Source organism: Oenanthe melanoleuca, chromosome 7, assembly GCF_029582105.1.
Source record: "Oenanthe melanoleuca isolate GR-GAL-2019-014 chromosome 7, OMel1.0, whole genome shotgun sequence".
NCBI classification, from domain to species: domain Eukaryota; kingdom Metazoa; phylum Chordata; class Aves; order Passeriformes; family Muscicapidae; genus Oenanthe; species Oenanthe melanoleuca.
The window spans coordinates 5,462,069-5,481,275 of record NC_079341.1 but is presented as its reverse complement, the minus strand read 5'-3'; the positions used below and the strand labels follow the sequence as shown (position 1 = coordinate 5,481,275).

Below are 19,207 nucleotides of genomic sequence, written 5' to 3'. Positions count from 1 at the left end.
CTTTCAGCTTAAGAATGATGGTAATGCACTTAAAGGCTTGCAGAAAAAAAAGACTAAATTTATTACTCTGTTACCTTTATCACTGTGAGGAAAAAGAAGATTCTGAACCAGGAAAACTGGGATTGCTAGGTAATCAACTTCCTTTTCCATCAAAGCAGAATTTCAAACTCAACCAGTTAGGTGGTTGAGGATTTTATTGGTTATTTTCTGGATTTCTGCTGTAGTTAACCGGTGTTTAATTTAATCTTTTCCTTGTGTTTGAGTAAAAATCTTGTTATTCTTTTATATGTTACTTTGGCAGGGAAGGTTAAAATGTGGTGAGGAACAAAAGTATGATGGCAACTTGTACATTAAGAAAATTAAAGGAAATACTTTTTCTTCCAGGTGTTCTTATGCAAAAATGAACTCCCCTTAAAATTATAAATGCACATTTATGAAGTAAATAGACCTTTATAAAATTAGCATTGAACACTAATATATGTTCTACCTCCCTATCCTTCCCATAAACCTAAGTTAAGCTCTGCCAATCATGAGATCATGAAGTGGCTTTTCATTTTCCATTTGCTAGTTGAAATGCTGTTGGAGAGATTTTTTTCTTTGGGTTAGTTTGTTTTTTTGAAAGAAATGGACTATTCTTCTGAAATGTCATTTCACTGAGGATAGGCTGTGACATCTCTTGGACTAAAGAAGGTGCCTGCTTGGTGGCATTTCATACAGCTGAGTTACAGATGTATCATCTAGTTCTGTTACTGAAAGACAGACTTTAATATACTGTATGCAAATGGGAGGGAAAACATATCAGTCTCTCTTGATTACTTGACATTCATTTGGTTATTAAGAACCCTTGTATTTACCTTGGAATAAGTATCAAAGTATTTGACAGTTTCTTGGCACAAGGTTTGTAGCTCTCGAGGAAACATAAACTTGGTGCATTCGCCTGAGTTTTTTTGAAGTGTGACTGCAGACCCAAATTCAAAGATCATGGAATCATTTAGGCTGGAAAAGACCTCAGAGTTCATGGAGTCCAGCTGTTAAACCACCATGATGTGCAGTAAAATAGAGTGTATCATTTTCTGTGCAGAGGTCTAACAGAGCAGTTCTGCAATGCAGAATTCAAGTTGAAACGTGTGACTGAATAATTAAAGCCTCCAAATCGTCATCATATCCTTCTGTCACTTTCTCACTGCTTTTTTATGACTTTTTGTCTTTCTCAAACTGTTTTCCCAGCAGTGTTCCACAGGACACAAAGATTTTTCTGTGGATTTTTGTTGTTGCTGTTTCCCTGTGTGAAAGCTTGTGCCTTGTAGCGAGTGTCTGCAATTTACAATTCAGTGAAGAAAGGAGAAGCTCTTAATCTTCTATGTCTGTTGTTACCTATTAAAGGTCAAGACATTTCTAGTTGATTATCTCTGTGTACATGCCTCTAAGAACTTGAAGAGAATTCCAACACCTGGTGAATCCACTTGGGCCTCAACTAGGAGGGTGTTTTTGTTCGTTGATGTCTGACAAAAATCTGCCTCTTGTAGGATTTGCTGTTTATGGACATTGAAAAGTTACTGATAGCTGGTGTTGTGTTATGAAGGTAGATGCAAATAATTTTTTTCTGGCTTTTTATTATAATTCACTGTGGCTCAGATTTTTTTTTTTTCTTCCTTTTTCCCACTTATAGCCATATGGCCTCAGAGCTGGATTGGGTTGGGGCAGAAGAGTGAAAGAGGGTGCCAGTACTTCAGCTTAGCTGCAGCATGAATCCATACCCAAAATAAATTTTTTCAGCGTCTGCCTGGCTCTGCACGGCTGTTCCTTCAATCTGTTGGAGGATCCAGCCTCAAATGAAATGTAGGACTTGCTGATTGTAGCAGCATTTTGTCCTAGAACTTGAATTATGAAAGCTCCCATAAATCATAATCAATATGTTTGTGTCCCACAGATCTGGGATTCATCAGATACAGGGACAATACCAGCCAACTCAGCATTTTATTCAATAGTGTTTGAGAAGTTATTTGCTTGTGGAGAAATGAAAACTTCTGTTGGGAGGTAGGTTGGATATAACTGGAGGGGCTTCAGCTCCGTATGTACCAGCCACCTGTGTATTAAGGCAGAATTCTGTCAAAGTCCTTCATTATGAGATTTCTGTCTTACATTGTAAGGAGAATGAAATGTTGAGAAAGTGCCAGAATATGTGTTTGCAAAGAAAGCATGTCAGACAGGTCATGTTGTGGAAGCACACAATTTGGTAGGGTAAGGGAAAAGGCGCTGCCACCTCAAAACTTTTGTTGGCAATTATTTGTTGTCTAACAAAATTACTGAAGTTTCTCATTTCAGATGTTTGTGTATAATTTGTATTTGGGGGGAGTTACTTCAGCTTGCAACAAGTATTCAGTTTTCAGAGATAGCAGCTCAGTAAGGATTTTTTTCCTTCATTTTTCTTTCAGAAACAGTATTTAAAAAAACAAATTTGGGTGTGAGTGTAGTTTCAGTTGACTGTGTACACAGAAACACCAGTGAGAAACACCAGTGAGGTCAGGATTAGTTTGACTGCTGTGGGTTTGTATATTGTATTTTTGCCCTGTGTTTTTCTGCCTTGAGCAGTTTGGGAAACTGAGAAATAATATATTCTGTGGTGGTCAGATCCAGATGCATAGCTGGACATACTGGTTTGAGCAATAGCACAGGAGTCAAGGCAATGGGCACTGTTATCCCTGTGCTCACTTTCCATCTACAGCCTCTTTGTTAGAGAGGATTTGAGTTACTTTCCATGAATAATTGAATAAACCAGTCTATTTAAAAGCATTACCTAGAGTAATCAACCAATGTGATTGTGCTACAGGTGAAGGAATGTGTTAAGGAAAAGGGTATTTTCAAACAGGAAACTCTTCTGATGAACTTAGTGGTTGCATCATATTATATTTGTGATTCTAGACTTTTCACAGTTCTGAAGCCAGGATTAGACGTATTAGCAACTATTGCCTAAATAAATGCAAAGTCGTAGTTTTCTTCAGATTTGGTTTTAGCAGATATTGACAGGGTTCTGATTTGATTTGATTTCCACAGGACATCAATTTATCAGTGCCCAAGACTGACCATTAGGAAATGAGGCTCTTCCATTCCTAGCAGAAGATGTTTTCACGTGTCCTTCAGAATATTTAGATTCTGCTAATTAAGATAAGAACTTCAGGTGCTGGGAATACCTGTAACACAGGTGTTTGCAGGAGACAGGGCTGGCATGAAGATCTGCAAAAGTTATCACTATGGATATTGCCATTTTCCAGTGAAATTGATTTTTATTTGATTTTTACCTCACTGGTATTTACAGTGTAAGCAACTTGTGGCACAGACCTGACAAAACTACAGAATCCTTCCTTGACACACATATTCTGTATTTGCTTGTAGCTGTGGCTTGATATTCTAATCTTAAATTACTGTTAAGATTATAAATAATAATTTAAATTATAAAATGTCTATGTGTAAATCCTTGTATATGTTACTTTTATCCTAGCAAGTTATATGGGGCTTAAACTGTGAGATAAGTCTGTGTTGCAGAGGTGTAGCAGCCTGTGCTTAGAGGCTGTTTGAGACAGGAGTAGCAGAATGCTTAGTGAAGCCAGAAAATGGTAGATAGTAGTAAGAAATAAATAGTCTTGTGTTTTTATTTAAAATGGAAGCCATATAAATTAGATTTGACAAACTCAGTGGCTGAGTATGTACTTTCACAACTGCTATCTTGCTGCTCCTTCTTCCTGGCAGGACCAGTGTTCCCTGGACTGCATCCAGAGGGGGAAAATAAATTTAAACATCCAAAACTTCTGAACAGCTAATAACTGACAGCTTGTTCTTGTGATCATTACATGTTTTCTGTGCCCTAGAGCACTGCATCTTCCATGGACCAGCTCTTGCATCAGGGCTGCTTGTACCATTTATTTGGGTTGTTTCCTTTTTGAGTTAGGGCCTTTTAGCCACTATTGTGCTACAAACAGGTAGATTTTTCCTCAGTATGGAAAGAGCCTTTTCTTGGTTTTATGCACTTCTGTCCATAATATTCAGCTCTAATAAAAACCCCCAAGATTTTTTTAAAAAGATTTTCCTTTCTTTAGTGAATATTTGTAAGTAGCGAACTGAACTGGTAGATACTTTATGCTTAACCTGGAGCTGTGCTCTGCAGGGTTTCAGTCACATGTTGGTGCAGCTGGTGCAGTTTGGGGAGCCCAATAAACTGACTCATGACAAGAGGTAGCCTTGCTGTGTTCAAACAAGCAATGTTTTGACACTGCAGAATAAAGAGAGATTCTGAATCGGTATGAGATAATTCCCTGGGGTGATTGAAGGGCACTGTGGGATAGATTGATGGACTCATGCAGTCCTGATGCTATCAAAATTGTGTTCATCACATGAAGTAGGTTCTCAATGCCCTTTCATAAGGGAAGCTATGAGCTGCAAAATTTGAGAACTTACTTTGTGGCACCTAGAGAGTGTCATATATGGGAGAATGATTGCAGTGAAATTGTTACCTGATGCTGTGTAAAGAACATTGCATGATTTTGGGCTAGAATGTGTGATTTTGGGTATGACAGTTCACTTGAAGTTAATGTTGCTGTTTTATAATTAGTAAAAGTATCTTCAGCAAAACATTGTTCAGACTAAGTTAAATAGAGATATTTCTGTAAACACAATACTTTTACATGGTGACCAGAAAAGGGTCACCTGCCCAACCACATCCCTCCCACCCAAACCTCCAAAAAATCCTGAGCAGCAGGTCCTTGACTGAGGGCTATTGAAAGTGAGGCATAAACATAGAAATAAACATAGAATCTGAAATTTGACAGAAGAATGTTACGTTGATGCCTTTAACCTTCTTTTGGCCTTTCTGTAGATCTTACTGGATCTTGACAACATATTAATAACATTGCTGATTTCCAGCTTCTGCAGAAAGGGCCTTTACTTTTGTGGTGAATTTTTTCTTTGCTCACAACAGAGAAAGTAACAACAGGATCCTGAGGAAAATCAGCAAGCAAAGTTACTGATTTTGAAATTACTTTTTCTTTTTTCTTTCCCAACCGCAGTGGCTTGGAGAATTTTTTTAGGATGTTATATTAGCCTGACATTAGCCTGAGTAGAATTTCTTGAGATTTCTTGATTTCAGTCTTACTCTTCTGGGGTATCTTGGTTTGAAAGACAGGTGTCTGCTAAGGAAAGTGGGAACCTCCCTTGGAATGGAAAATAAGATCCCTTCCATCTGAATGATTATAACTTTGAAGGTAAGGGGCTTTCAGGCAAAGACATGGGAAAAGGAAATAGGAGCATGTCTTAGGACAGGAAGAAGTCCGTGTGTGTGAATAGGGAAGACTTGAGAATACAGCTTTTTGAATGGACCAAAATCTTCTGTGAATAACTCCCATTGGGGAATCCTGGAAAAAAATAGAGATCTTGGAGTTAGTGATGTGGTAGTAAGAAGCTGGAAAGGTAAGAAGTCACTATGAATGAATTGAAAAGCAGTTTAATGATATGACCTTAACAAGAGAATTATAAATTATATTAATTATATCATAATTGTAAATTATAATACTTTGATAATATTGTGGGTATTAAAACACTCATTTTATAATAACTATAAACTGTAATTAATTACCTGGTTTAGTGTAAGGCATGCCTGACCATAGAAGGGTATTGAAACTAGATGAGCTTTAAGGTCCCTTCTATCCAAACCACTCTCTGATTCTATAAATGTGACCACCTCCCAGATGACATCATTTTTAGTAGATTTCTCAGGTTTGGTTCAGTTGAAGGTGCTTTATATTACTCATGTAATTGACAATCAAATATTTTTTATCTTATAGTAGGATTAGTAAAGGTAACTAACCAAGTAGCTTGGTAAGGCCATTTAGAGGCAGTGCCATGAATACATGTATCCATGAATACAGGTATCCAAAAGATACCTGGTTTGCAGAAGATGCAGGACAGAATCCATATCCATATGCATATTTTGGGAAACAGCAATTGCAAAGATTAGGCAGAAGTGGTAAGGAAGAATAAGTGAGAAGGTACTGCCAGCCTGTCTCTTCCAGATCATCATTAATGGTGGTAAGGATACTGCAATGTTACTGCAAAAGAGTATTTTTCAGGCCTTTGATTATGGGACAACCTTGAGGCATGTTTGGTAGGTACTGGAGTTAGATGACCTTTTCTCCCTAACATGCTTTGTTCTTAAGTGTTCAGTACTTGGTTGTGATAAAGATGCATTTCAGAAATAAGGATTTAACAAAGCTTACTTCACAGAAAATACTGCTGCTGAGCCCCTGCCTTGGCAGCAGGCTGGGATCAGCATGTTACATTCAACCTCAAACAGGTGCTGGCTGAGGGCTGGAGCATCTGAGACTGCAGACACCAAACCTGGCTTTCCTTTGGCTCTTTTTAACAGATAAACAAGGAAAAAGGTGCAGTTGGCAGAAATCACAGAATGGGCCAGGTTGGAAGGGACCACAGTGGGTCATCTGGTCCAACCTCCCTGCTCAACATTTTGTTGCCAACATTTGGTTCATGCTGTTCATGGAGAGCTCCATTTCATCAGAAAATACACTTAATAAATAGACTTGCAACTGGAAGTAAATTGTAAATAAGTTTAGCCACCACAGGGACTCATGCTGGGTCTTCCCAAGTGTGCAAGCACTGAACTGTTCTGGTCCTAATAGGGATTGATGGGTTTTTTTCCTGCCATGAGAGGATGTCTGTGTGCACCAGCTGGCTTACTTTGCTGCCTCCTTCTGTGAATAATTCAGCTGGTTTCTTTTTTTTTTTTTTTTTTCAGTTTATCATTCTGTAGTTCAGCCAGGATCTCTGAATCATTCATCTGATTCTTTGTGATCATGTCAGATGACTTATGTGCACCCAATATATTAGTGAGGTCTTATTTCTTAGTAAAATTACATTGTATTATGTTGTTTATGTAGCTTTAACATGAATACTGATTAAGTTTGTTGGTTTTTTTAAATTTGCCAGTGTTTTATTTTAAGAAGTCAAAGTGTCTGCATTCATCATAAGATTTTGCCCAGTAGCCACCCCACCTCACCCCAGTTATTTCAAAATTAACTGTAAATCTTTTCTTTAAAAGCATGGTTTTACAGTGCATGTGAGGGCATGGTAGTGACATGTCAGGAAACTAATCAAATCTGAAACTGAGACCTAGAAATCCATTGAAAAAGTTTCATAGTTTACAAATTCAAATAACTTCTGTATGGAGTAGATACTGCAGGTTACAGACCTTCCCATTGTATGTTTTTAACTTACTTGGTGGATTTTGAGTGTTGTGCTGCTGTTTGAGTGTTTTAAGGTGGGTTTTTAAATGATTTTCATGGTCTCATAAATGAGTTGGGTATTCCCATTGGTAATTTCCAACTTCTTTTGTTGGCTTTTGTGGAAGCAGACAGTACATTCCCTATGGGCCAGAGGATTCCCATTCCTTCTTCCCCATGTGTGTAGCTTTCCTCAGCCTTTTAAAGGGGATGGCAACATTACTGATCATCATAATGAGGACTGGGAATGGTACCTGGTGTGATAGATGTTGTTCACCCACAGGTGTACACATAGCTGGCATCTGTCACTCTGTGTCTGTGTTCTGCAGGGAGCTCCAACAGCATGGATGGGAAGTGGTAGTTGGAGCTTTTCCTGTCTCCCTGTGGACCAAGCTTAAGGATTTACTGCAGCAGTGGAAGAACAACTCATTAATTTGGCTTAACTGAGCCTAGAAACTGCTGCTAAGGCTGCTTTTGTGATCTGGTTATTTAACCTTCTTTTGCTCTGTCAAATGCTGACTCCTGACAGATGAAGCAAATAAGTGTTTAAGCCAGGCAGCTCCAGAGTTTAAAAGGAGCAGCTCTATCTTCTCCCTAGGTACACACACAGTTCCCAATTATGGGTTGTATGGAACAGAATAACCTGGAATGCACTTTGCACATCCTCTCTGAACTACAGGATTTACCCACCTTGGCTTTTTAAAGTTGTAAGATACAAGTGGTGCCTTTGTCCTGCAACTGCTTTGAAACTTCAGGCTGAAAAGGTGATATGTAAGTGTGTCAGAATAGAATTTTCTTATTCTAATTTCAAATTTTCTTATTCTAAATGTCGCTTTGAATTGCTTTGCCAATTGCAAAATTCCTAACGGCTTGATCAAACTAAATTTATTGGTTTTGATAATTCCTTCTATAATTTATTAAACAATTAATGGTATTGTAAAATATAGTCCCACTGTGTAATTGTTAGCAGAGTGGAAGACCAAATCTTTTGCTATTAATATATTGGTGAAATTTCTTCCCTTTCTATCATTAAGATACATATAATTAGCTAGTCAGTATTTGCCTAGTGTCTAGAACTTGATGTTTCAGTGATTCTGTTGTATGTGCAAAATTCTGCATTTATATAGTTGTATATCTCTGTGCTGCCCCTTTTACATCAGACAAGTTTTGTACTTTGATAACTTAAATTCCCTCAAAGGGATGAAAGTCCTGCTGCAAATTAAGAATTACCAGTAACATACATTTTCAGTGAAGTTGTGCTAAACTTCTACTGCTTCAAAGGCATCGTGATGCTCTCAGGATGTTTCAAATAGGGTCTTTGAAATAGAATTTCTGATGGCTTAGTCAAATGCATCACCATATGAAATGATCAGATATCATTTCCATTTTAAAGAGATTCCTGTAATATGAAAGATTCCAATCAAGATGTTTTCACACTTCACTTAGCTCATCATATGCAGACTAAATTAAGGTATCAGTCGACCTACCAGATGTGGTAGGCACAGACTTACCAGATCTCAGGGATGGCAGCAACAGTTGGCTGCTGTACAGTTAGGAGATGCAAAACTTTATTTGATTGCAAGTAATGATTTTCATCTTTTAGTTCCTTTATTGCCTGTTGATCAGTTTGGCTTTTGCCTGATTTACACAAGTGTAGTGCCTGGGAGAAGATGTACCAGGAAACCACATCTTGGAGTGGGTACTGGCAGTAGGTTTGGAGGAGTTGTTCTGGTTCCTAGATTTAGATGGTGATAAAAGCTTGTGGGTTAAATAAAAATGATTGTAAACAGTCATGGGCAGAATCTTTTGGTGGCACACCTGTTTGTGTCCAGCTTGAAGCTCACAGGTGTGCGTATGGAGAAAATATGTCCCAAACAACTTCCAGTTTTCTTTAGACTGTTTAATTTCTGCCATTGTTCCTTAACCTTCTCCCATCTTTTCCAGTGTTTCTATAGTTTATCTTAAAGGATTGTGATTGTGGCTGTGCTCACCAGTGGCCAAAGAGTGCAGTTCTTAAAGGTTTCGTCTTGCAGAGCTGATCCAGCTGATTGGGTTCATCCACGTTTCATGTACAGTCAGCTCATTTGGAAATGTTCCTGCTCTTGACCTCTGCAAATTGGGGACCAGGAGCCATTTCCCTATCTTAACAAGTGCCAGGCTCTCACAGGTCCATTCTCAGTTCTATTTAGTAAATTTAGCATTAAGATTCTCTTAGGTCTTGTGCTAACATGGTGGAATAGAACCATGCCTGGGCAGAATCAGGGTAATAACAACATGACAGATTCTTGTGTGCACTAATGAAGAATATATTTTTATAAGTCATTTTAAGAAATGCTAACACTTTCATCTCTCTCTAGATTCATTTTCTTGGTACCTCTGACATATTTTACCATATGTATTTTACAATACTTCAGATATTTCAAGTCAAGTTCTCTTCCAAAGGGAGCTCTAAGAGCTCAGCCCAGTGTCTGGCTTTATGCAGGCTTCCCAGCTGCTTCCCTGAGGTCGAGGAACCTCAGATTGCTTTTGTGTAATCCGGTAACTCAGGAGAAAGTGAGGCTAAATGACAGCAGCTGTGGCCCCAGTGTACCAGATGTGGCAAAGTGGCTCTTTTTGGAAGAAATGAGGGATCACAAAAAGCCCATCTGATGGGTGAATCCCCCTGAGGCTCTGGGGGCAAGGGGGGAGCAATTGTCAGGAAGAGCCCCACCCCCAGGCTTTGGAGAAAAAAGGAACAAAGCCCAGCTTAGCTGGGCAGCACAGCTCGACCTGCACTGCAGAAAACAACAGAGATGCTTTTGGCTTTGTCCTTTGCTTAACCTCCTTCAAGGAAAGTCCTTCAAGTCAGCATTCCAGCAAAATCTAAGAAGTTCCAAGTGCAGCAAGATGCCAGCATGTGAAGTACTCTGGTTCAAACAGGGCTCTCTCTTCAACTCTGCCTTTTGATCAGTGCTTGCCTGTGCAGTTGGGTGGTACCTGGCAGAGGCTGAGCTGCTCAGAGGGTTGGGATAAGGATTATATGGAGCATTTATGAAGCTGTGCAAATTTATGTCTTCACTGAGCTTACAGTTCAGCATATTTGGGTAAGGTGCAGTATTGATACCTAAAGAATTTTTGAGCTTTAGTCTTCCAAATTACTTCTGGTTTAAGAAAAACTGTTCTTACTGGTGCTTCTTGTACTGGTGCTTCTTGTCTATTAGATTGGGATTTTTTTTTCTTCCATAACTGAAAACAATGCATCTGTTCTGATATCCTTTTCCTTTTTTCATAAAAAGTGTAGTTTGTCATTTTGACCACCTGTTCCCAGGCAGACAAATCTACTTGGGCATTTGTGATGCTTTGTTTTAGTTTGATCTAATTCTCATTTTGATGTAATAATACTATTATACCATTATATTAGTATTATTTATGCTATATAAGTATGAAAATTATATTTCTTTGTATTTCTTCTGCTAATTCTTTTTCCTGCTCAAGAAAAATTGTAACTTCTGTCTTGTGTCCAGATTTTGTATATAATATTTATATAATGGTTTTATGAAGAAAAACTGGCAGATTGTAGTTTGAAATGCCTGCAGTGATTGAAGCACTCCAGGATGTGCATTTGGTTTTTTTACCTGTTTTGAACAGTGCCTTTGAACTCTCATTGCTTTTTTTGCAAGAGTGTCAATAACTTTCAGTGATGCATATTCACTTGGATGGAGGTTGGGGATGGCAGAAGGAGATGACTTTGTGTCTGTTACAGGGGTGGGGTGGATATTTGAGGAAATGAAGAATATTAACCAAAAAATTAAACACAATCCTCATGGATTAAGGAAAGTATTTGGCAATAATTTTAAAATACAGAGTAAGAACTGCTCTGTGTAAAATATGACTGAGTAAAAGAAGTTCTACTTGGTTAGAGGTAGACTGAATCCATATATATATAATTAATGTCTTTTTTGTTGGTGGTTTTTTTCTCTGCATAGTTTGCTTTGTTAAACTCTTTCAGCAATATGTTGCTGACAGAATGTGCGTGATGCAAAGATTTAAATGCAGAATTTCTAAATAATATGTATTTATTTCTTCTTTTCTTTAGGAGACATCACTCAGAAAGGATATGAAAAGAAGAGGGCAAAGCTGTTAGCACGGTACATACCACTAATTCAAGGTGAGAAACTGCATGGAAGTTACACCCTTGTGCCAAATCAGTGAAAATATAAAATGGAAAAGTTTTCACTAAATAGACTGGATGAATTATAATAGTGTTTGATATGGCATCTAACCAGCAGTGGGAAGTGGCTGTCACAGAGAAGTGCAGAGCAAGGAGAAAGCCTGAAATGTATATTTTTTTATAGTTTTATATGAAACATTAAGTGCTGACATTTTTGTCAGCAAATTTCAGTTTGACAAGTGTGTCTGAGACTTCAAGATAACTTTAGAAATGAGTAAAGTTATTGCTAAAAGCAAATTGGCTGCTTTCATTAGGTGAAAATATTCAGTAGTCCTCACTCTCATGCTTTAATGTGCTGTTTTTTGCATTCGCCCTGTGCCTCACCCCATTTCCACACACTCCCTCACCCCCTCTGTTTCTTTAAAGTACTGACTTTTTATTACAAACTATTACTTCAGGAGCTGGTTATTTTCAGACTTCATCATCCACACCCAAACCAAACCTTATTGTCCAACTTTTTTCAATTTATTTTGATATTAGGACACTAAAATCTCTCGGGGTTAGGGCTGTTATGCTGCCACTGCTCTTTGGTGTTCTATAATCCCCCAGTTTTCAACATCTTGACAGATTTTAAGATAAGGGAAAATGAGAAGAAAACCAAGGTGAATGGAAACAATAACGAGACACTGTGAACTGAGACAGTGCTGAACAATCGGAATGTAAACTGATGTTTCATCATAGGGGTTCTTAGCAAAGGTTCCTTTTTTGTGATTTTGTTTTTTAATTGGGTTTGGGGTTTTTATTAGGAATAAAAGTAGGTTTTCCCTTAGCAAATTTGTAATCACTGTAGGCCAAGCAGAACCAAACTCATCTCTTTAAAATGGCTTGTTCTTTGCAAAGAAGCAGTTTGGATTTTTAGGATGACTTTGACAGTCAGCAGCAAGCTTTAGCCTCATCTGCCACAGCTTTTCCTCCTTACACAATTTTTCTGGAAAGAGCTGTCTCAGTTTTCTGTTCAAAATACCCTGTCCTCTACCTCAGCTTAGTTGAAGATTCTGAGAGCAGGTGAGGTAGGGGTTTTGACTGAAGATTTACAATTGACAGAATATTCTATCAATGCCCTTTGTCTCCTGGAAAGTCATGTCTCTGTATTTCTGTCTCTTGTTTAATCTCTGATAACCTTTGATTTACTCTGCCTTTACGCCTTTCTATTGACAGAGGGGGTTTTACATTTTTTCCTTCTCAGCTCTCAAAAGGCTTTTTGCACAAATATTCAACTACTGAGCTCTCAAGCATAGCTTAGACAACTCCAGTACTTTGTTTGCCATACTCTGCAGAGTAAGTTTAGATTTTCAGCTGCTTGAAGGTTTTTCTCCTTGTTCAGCTGTATTTTCCCTAATCGCCTTAAGGAGTAGTTTAATGAGTCAGCAAATACTCGCTTGATACCTCATTTTCTAAGAAATACCAGATTACCTGATCTTTTTTTACCTCTTCTGCCTAGTTTGGCATTAAGCTGACAGGAATCTAGCTTTAATATGCTCAAAAAAAATGAATAGACTGTCTGCCTCTGAGCACAAAGAATGATGCTCTGGCAAAAAGAAAATTTGCTTAAAATGTGAAGCTAACTGCCTGTTTCAGTTTTCTGACATATGTTCCATTAACCCAGTTCTAACTTGAAATTTGCTTAATTGACACAGCTTCAGCGTGGCTCAGAATAGTGTGTGGGAGTCCCAAAGGCTTTGAGCCTGCAGAAGTTTTTTATCATTAACAATTTAATTGCAGCATTCCTGATATAATTCATAAGGTTCAATATCCATGAAGTTTTTGCTGACTGATGAATGTCAGCATTTTACATTTGTTCAGTTCTTGCTCTATGATTTTATGTCCCCAGGACCACTAAACCATGTATTTCCTACAGCTTTAAAAGTGTGCTTGAATGCCCATAGGTTTGAGTTCTGGAAGTTTAACTTTCCCTGTTACATCTCATCAGCTGCCACCTACAAATTAATCATGTGCAACTCCTGCTCTCTCAATACCATGTAAAATGGGTTGGGCTCTGTTCTGCTGCACTGTGTAGCTGAATGTGTGGGGAGCCAAATCATTGCCCCAAGAGGGCTTGGTGAACAGAAAAAGACAGAAGTGGCTGCAAAGCACATTATCAATTACAGGAAAATTAAGCAGAGCACCTTCTGATTCAACAGTCTCATTCCTGTAGATAGTTTTGTATTCTAAAATTCTAAATCTGCAGTGATGAAGAGTTAGTGGAAATGTAAAGATTTTGCTTAGGAACTGTAAAACTCTGTAGTTATATGGAAATAATAACTAGAATGAGTTATTTTTCACCGAGTGCACTGTGCAAAATCAAAAACAAGTATTGAGTAATAGCAAGCATTAAACAGTAATTAATTATTTTAATGAAGTAAATTTTAACAGTCAGTAATTGGCTTCCTCAGTCAACCTCTGCATGCAAATTACAGATAAAACTCAGAGGAAATAATTAATTATATCTGTAGGCAATCTGGCATGCTGCATGGTGAAGCTTCTGAGTGATGGATAATATCAGATACATGGCAGAGGGTAGAGCTGGGGTGCAAAAACATTCAGAAACAGCACAATAAAATAAGCAGCATTTAAAGTGAGTATCCTGTCCTGATGGGCAGGTGATGGTCTTAAGCTTCCTTTCTAACACCTCAAGTAAAACTTCTGCCTTGTGATGGTTCTTTCCTGATTATCCTGATTTCTTACTGATCTTTTTATTTTTAAGTTGCCTCTTCAGCTACCTAAATGAGGTTGCAATTGCAGTTAATGTCCTGGTGCGGCTTTACAGAGCAGTCCCTGGAAATTATTTCTCTGGATTTAGTTAATGAGAGAGTGACTTTATTTCTCCTCTGGTGTCAGAGTGATTCCACTCTAAAATTATTTTCTTTTATTATTTTCATTCTCTTTTCTTCCTTAGCACTTCTGCTCCAGCAAAATTGAAATGTTAACCATTTTCAATTTTTCATTTTATGGGAAAATGATGGTGAAACCTCCTCTAATTTTGGTTGAGGCTGGCATGTCCCATACTTCTATTTTTCTTGGTTTTCATGGTTTTATGTCTCTAAAAAATGTTTCTGCTGCTAGCAGGAATACACATGCATTCTATTCCTGGCTGGACCAGGTGGCTTTCAAGGTCCCTCCAACCTTGCTCTGCAATTCTGTTATAACAGTGATTTTTTTTTTTTTACGTCTTTGTGGGTAAGAAGTATCCACAAATCATCCTCTCATTCAGTTAGAGTGGGATGAGTTTTACATACCCCTATAGCACTTAGTACCTGTAGTTCCATTTTTAAGGAATGTGCAACTTACTCTGGAGTCTTGGAGTCTACAAAAGCTTTATAATTTCTTATAATTTAAAGGGAAAACATATAAGTACCTTTCTTGGTGCTATGGAGTTAAAATTCCTACTTTATGCTATGGGTATAATGGCTATGATTAAAGGATGTCCAAAGTTTAATTAGCTGTTTTGGTTGGGTCTTGGTGTACTTGGTTTAAATGAGGTATGTGAAAATGTGTTGACATGGGCTAGTTGAAAAAGCAGTCTATATCTTCATTGCTCACAGTTTCTCAAAATATCAAGAGATTGCCATTCCTGTGCCTTTTCAATTCAGTGCATATCCTTTTGCATTAGGAGTGCTGGGCTGGTTGTGAAGCACCTTCTGTTGCTTAAAATTGACTATTATTTTGAGAAATTAAAATTCTAGCTAATGCAATGTAGGTGTTCTGCTTACCAGTCTTGTCATAGTGTCTAAATAAGTGTGTCTCTTGCTTGTGGGTATTTTCATTGAGATAGTTTAGTCAGTGTTTGAATTCTCTGAATTGGATCCAAATCCTGGCTTGTATTTGGTTTCATTGAATTTATAACAAGTGTCTTCTGTGCTTTTGTATTCTTTGCTGCTGTTTCATGCTTCCTTGAATGGAAATTGTTAATGTCCTTAAAATTATTTCATATACTTAAGTGGAAGCTCATGGAGCTTCATTTGCTTCCTTGAGTAGAGGAAAATGTTACAGAATCATGGAAGATTGTCAGACATAATGCATGTGTACGATGCCTTTTGTTATCATTATTATTTCTAATCTCTTGAATTTCTAGTACCTTATTCTGGGTAATAAATTACATTGGGTTAACCTTTGTTCAGTCCCTCTAATCTGGAAGGTGTGAGCACTTAGTTTTGGATAAAAGACAAAAAAGTGTACAGCAGGTCATACGTTCTGAGATGGGATATGACAGTAAAGGATGATAACATTGAGCTGTGTACTGGAGTGAGGACTGGATACTCAGTAACTGCCCCAGAGCCAGACCTCAAATTTTTGGTTTTTCTGTCTTGTCATACCTTTTCCTTTCTTTTTGCACTTTGAACCTGCCTGCTGTCATTTTTTCCTTTCTTATTTACAGACCCAGTTCAGTTGCTGCAGAAAGATTTGATAATGTACAAAGAGTCTGGAGTTTCCTCTTTGGCCTCCCTCTTCCCCTCTCCTTTCTACAGAGCTCTTTAATACATTATGTTTTGAAAATTTTATCTCTACCTACCTGATGTCTTTAGCTGCATATCCTCCCCAATGATGCCAGCAGAGAATTTTCCTTATCCTGGGACCTCTTCACTGCTCTTACAGTAAAATAATTTTTGCTTGTGTAAATGAAAATTGCTTGAAATGCCAGTATTAGTCTTGGTTCTCCAGTGCTTGTGAATGGACAAATACAGGAATAAATCAAATATTAATTTTAATTTCATCCTGTATAAACAGTTCAGTTAGTTGAAACAAGCAGCCTCTTCAAGGTGACTTCATTCTTGCTAGCTTTGGGCAAGTTAAAAATGGAAGAAAATGCAGTAATAGTGGATCAAGTGCCTTTTGTATATGTCTTTTCTGTAAAGGTGTTGGTGTGAGTGAGGAGACTTAGCCTAATTACCCATCTGCTTTTGCTGAAGGCTAAGGTAGTTATTTGCATAGTAGGAGAATAAATGAACATGCTCACCAAGCTTGTGGAACAGCATTTTACTGGCACATGTAACCTAAGAGTCAGATGTACTGACTAAAATCTTACTATTTTTACCCAAAAACAAATTCATTCAGATTCATTGTTGAATCTATGATATTAAACTATGATATTAAACCTCCTTTGAGAAAGCAAGAAGGGAAACTTAATCTAAAGAAACTGAGTTGTAGTTTCTAACAGTGCCAAGGATTTCATGCTTCATCCTAATTTAAAAGGAGCTTCTGAGATTCACTGATACATACTTCATCACAATAACTCTGATTAACAAAAATATGATCTTAGTCTGAAGAGAAGGAGAGTGTTCTGTTTTTGGAGTTGGTCATGCACTCGTATTATGTGTGGTCACTTCTTCCTTGCTCCTCCTGCCAGACAGCAGTGCTCAGGTTGCACATGGCTCAGGACATATCACATGCAGGTTGTCATCTGCTGATGGATTATACCAGTCAGCTCATTTTCCAGATTCCTCCCACAGGGGATCACACCGTGGAAAAGGGGCTGTTACAAGTCCTGATTTTGAGGCTCTGTAGTTACAAGACTGCAGATGGGAAGAGTAAGGAATTGGGAAGAACATGAATCTCTTTTTCTGCTTACAGCTGACAACCCTCCTGGAGGAAAAGAAATGGCACACCAAAAAAAAGTTCTGGTTTTCTTTTGCTATCTTATTCACCCAAGGTCTCTTTTGACAAGCTCACACAAAATGATGTAGATATGCTGTTTTCTGAAAATTTCTTAAGTAGTCTTAGTTGAGGGAGCCTCCCAGCCCAGCTGCCTGTTCTCTTTTGTACCATCATGGTTTCCTGTTATCCCTTTGTCATGGCTATTCGCTTGGCTCAGGCTTAAGGAGATGACTTGCCACCATCTTCTTAACAAAATCTAAAGTTGTTTATTGTTTCCAGATCAACAAATCCCTCTGGACTGTTGACCTGTGGTTATGAAAAGGTTTTGTTCAAGTGAAATGTGGAATAGAATTCTGCAGTGTTTTCACCACTCTATCAGATCTGTTGAATCCATTCAGTTGGCAGATTACATTTGTTTTTCTCTTACAAACAGAATTCTGCTTAAGTGTTTCAAGAAGTGTTAGGTCAGTATATTGGTAAACACACATTCCATCCTGCTCCATTAAGGGTTTCTTTGCTGGGCTGTCTCCATTTATTCCATTGGCATTGCAGTTGATGTTAGATATTCTGTCATCTGCTTTAAAAGCTTTATTTTTGGAAAACAGGAAAAATTATTTGAGAATGTGTTTGTTCTTCATTACAAATTGTAAAAGAGAGAAGCATATCTTTGGAGTCAGGCTAATTTCTTAAAACTTAGATCTGTGTGAATTGTTAAATGTTCCTTAGTTTTTCTGTTATTTAGACTCATTTTTCCCACAGACTCTTCTCTGAACCCATATCTAGCTCAAGGTTGCCTCTTCAGCATCCAGAGCTGTTCACTGTTAGCTGCAAAGGGGATGGGAAAGGGGTTATGGAGTGCATTCATCCAAAGGTCTTAACAGATACCCAAGAAAGCTGGTATATAGTAATTTATCATATCATGAAGATGATAGAACACTTTCCCTGAGGATATTATATTTAAATAGAGTATTTGAAAGTTCTTTTTCATCAGTTGTGGTAGAAATGGGATACTTAATCCAATTACACTCCTAATGTAAAGACTATATCTTCATAAAAATGTCTTATAATTCCTAGATTTGTTAGTAATTGCCAGTTTCTTTCCTGATACTCACTTTGGAACAAAGGGAACAGAAACCCCATGAGGGAGAAAGAAACCTTTTCTTGTTAGAGTAAGACCTTTCCTTGCAGAGGAACTCACACAGATTCCTCTGGAATGATGTCTTCAATTCAGCGAGAGCTGCTTTTGGTAAATATTTGCATTTTGAAAACTTTGTTTCCATGATGTGTTATTTTCTAAGGACATGGGGGGCAGGTAGGAAAGCAGAAGCTCATCAAGGGAAGGAAGGAGTGGCATGAAAAGTGTATTCAGCCCTGTATGGTACAAGAGCTGAGTAAATACAGGGAACTTGATCCAGCATCCAGCAGGTCTTTCATGGCTCAGGAAAGTTTGCTGTAAAACACAGCACTAAGCTAAATGTTAGGATTGTGCAAAATACCTTCCAACTGCATTGGAATTTTTACATTACATTTTAAAGTGTGGATGTATAATAAAATTGCAAATGGAAGTTCCTAGTCCAAATTTATATAGTCCTTGATGGATCAAGAGTCAGAAGGAAGTTTCCTCATTTTGGGTATCAGAAAGTGATAGTAGATATTTACTGGTATTTAGATAGATATTAGACAGTAGATAGTTACTGTTCACCCTTTTGATTTTTTTATTCCTGTTGTGCTGCAGTTGAAAATTGTGATGCATCTTCCTGAATATTAGCCAGCCTAAATATAAGCAACTGCTCAGTGTTAACTAGAGCCCTGTTCTAACAAGGTACAGTGCAAACAACTAAAGAATGGTTCAGTTCCTCTTATTTTTGTTACCTTGTGTAGGACTGGGAAGGTCTGTCATTGTTTCAGGAGTACATGAAGGACCCAGACAATCTAGATGACAGCAGGAGCTGTTACACAGCTGAAGCTGACAGTAATTCTGTGTCAATACCTGCAAAGGTTTTATTAGGGAATTGCAGCATTTTTTTGTAAAATGTGAATCTTCTGAATTGCCCTGTTAAATGGGTGTAGATTAAATTGGATTAAAGTGCAGGCAGAAGATGATCCCTTCTTAAAGGTA

At 37.9% G+C, this 19,207-nt stretch overlaps 1 protein-coding gene across 2 annotated transcripts in view; it reads left to right on the top strand.

Annotated features, from left to right (window-relative positions):
- DIP2A (disco interacting protein 2 homolog A) overlaps positions 1-19,207 on the top strand; it is a 72,227-nt gene that overhangs the window by 6,372 nt on the left and 46,648 nt on the right. For both annotated transcript variants that reach the window (XM_056496106.1, XM_056496107.1), the window contains exon 2: positions 11,362-11,433. In XM_056496106.1, the coding sequence (XP_056352081.1) occupies positions 11,362-11,433 (72 nt within the window). The remainder of the gene's footprint in view (positions 1-11,361; positions 11,434-19,207) is intronic.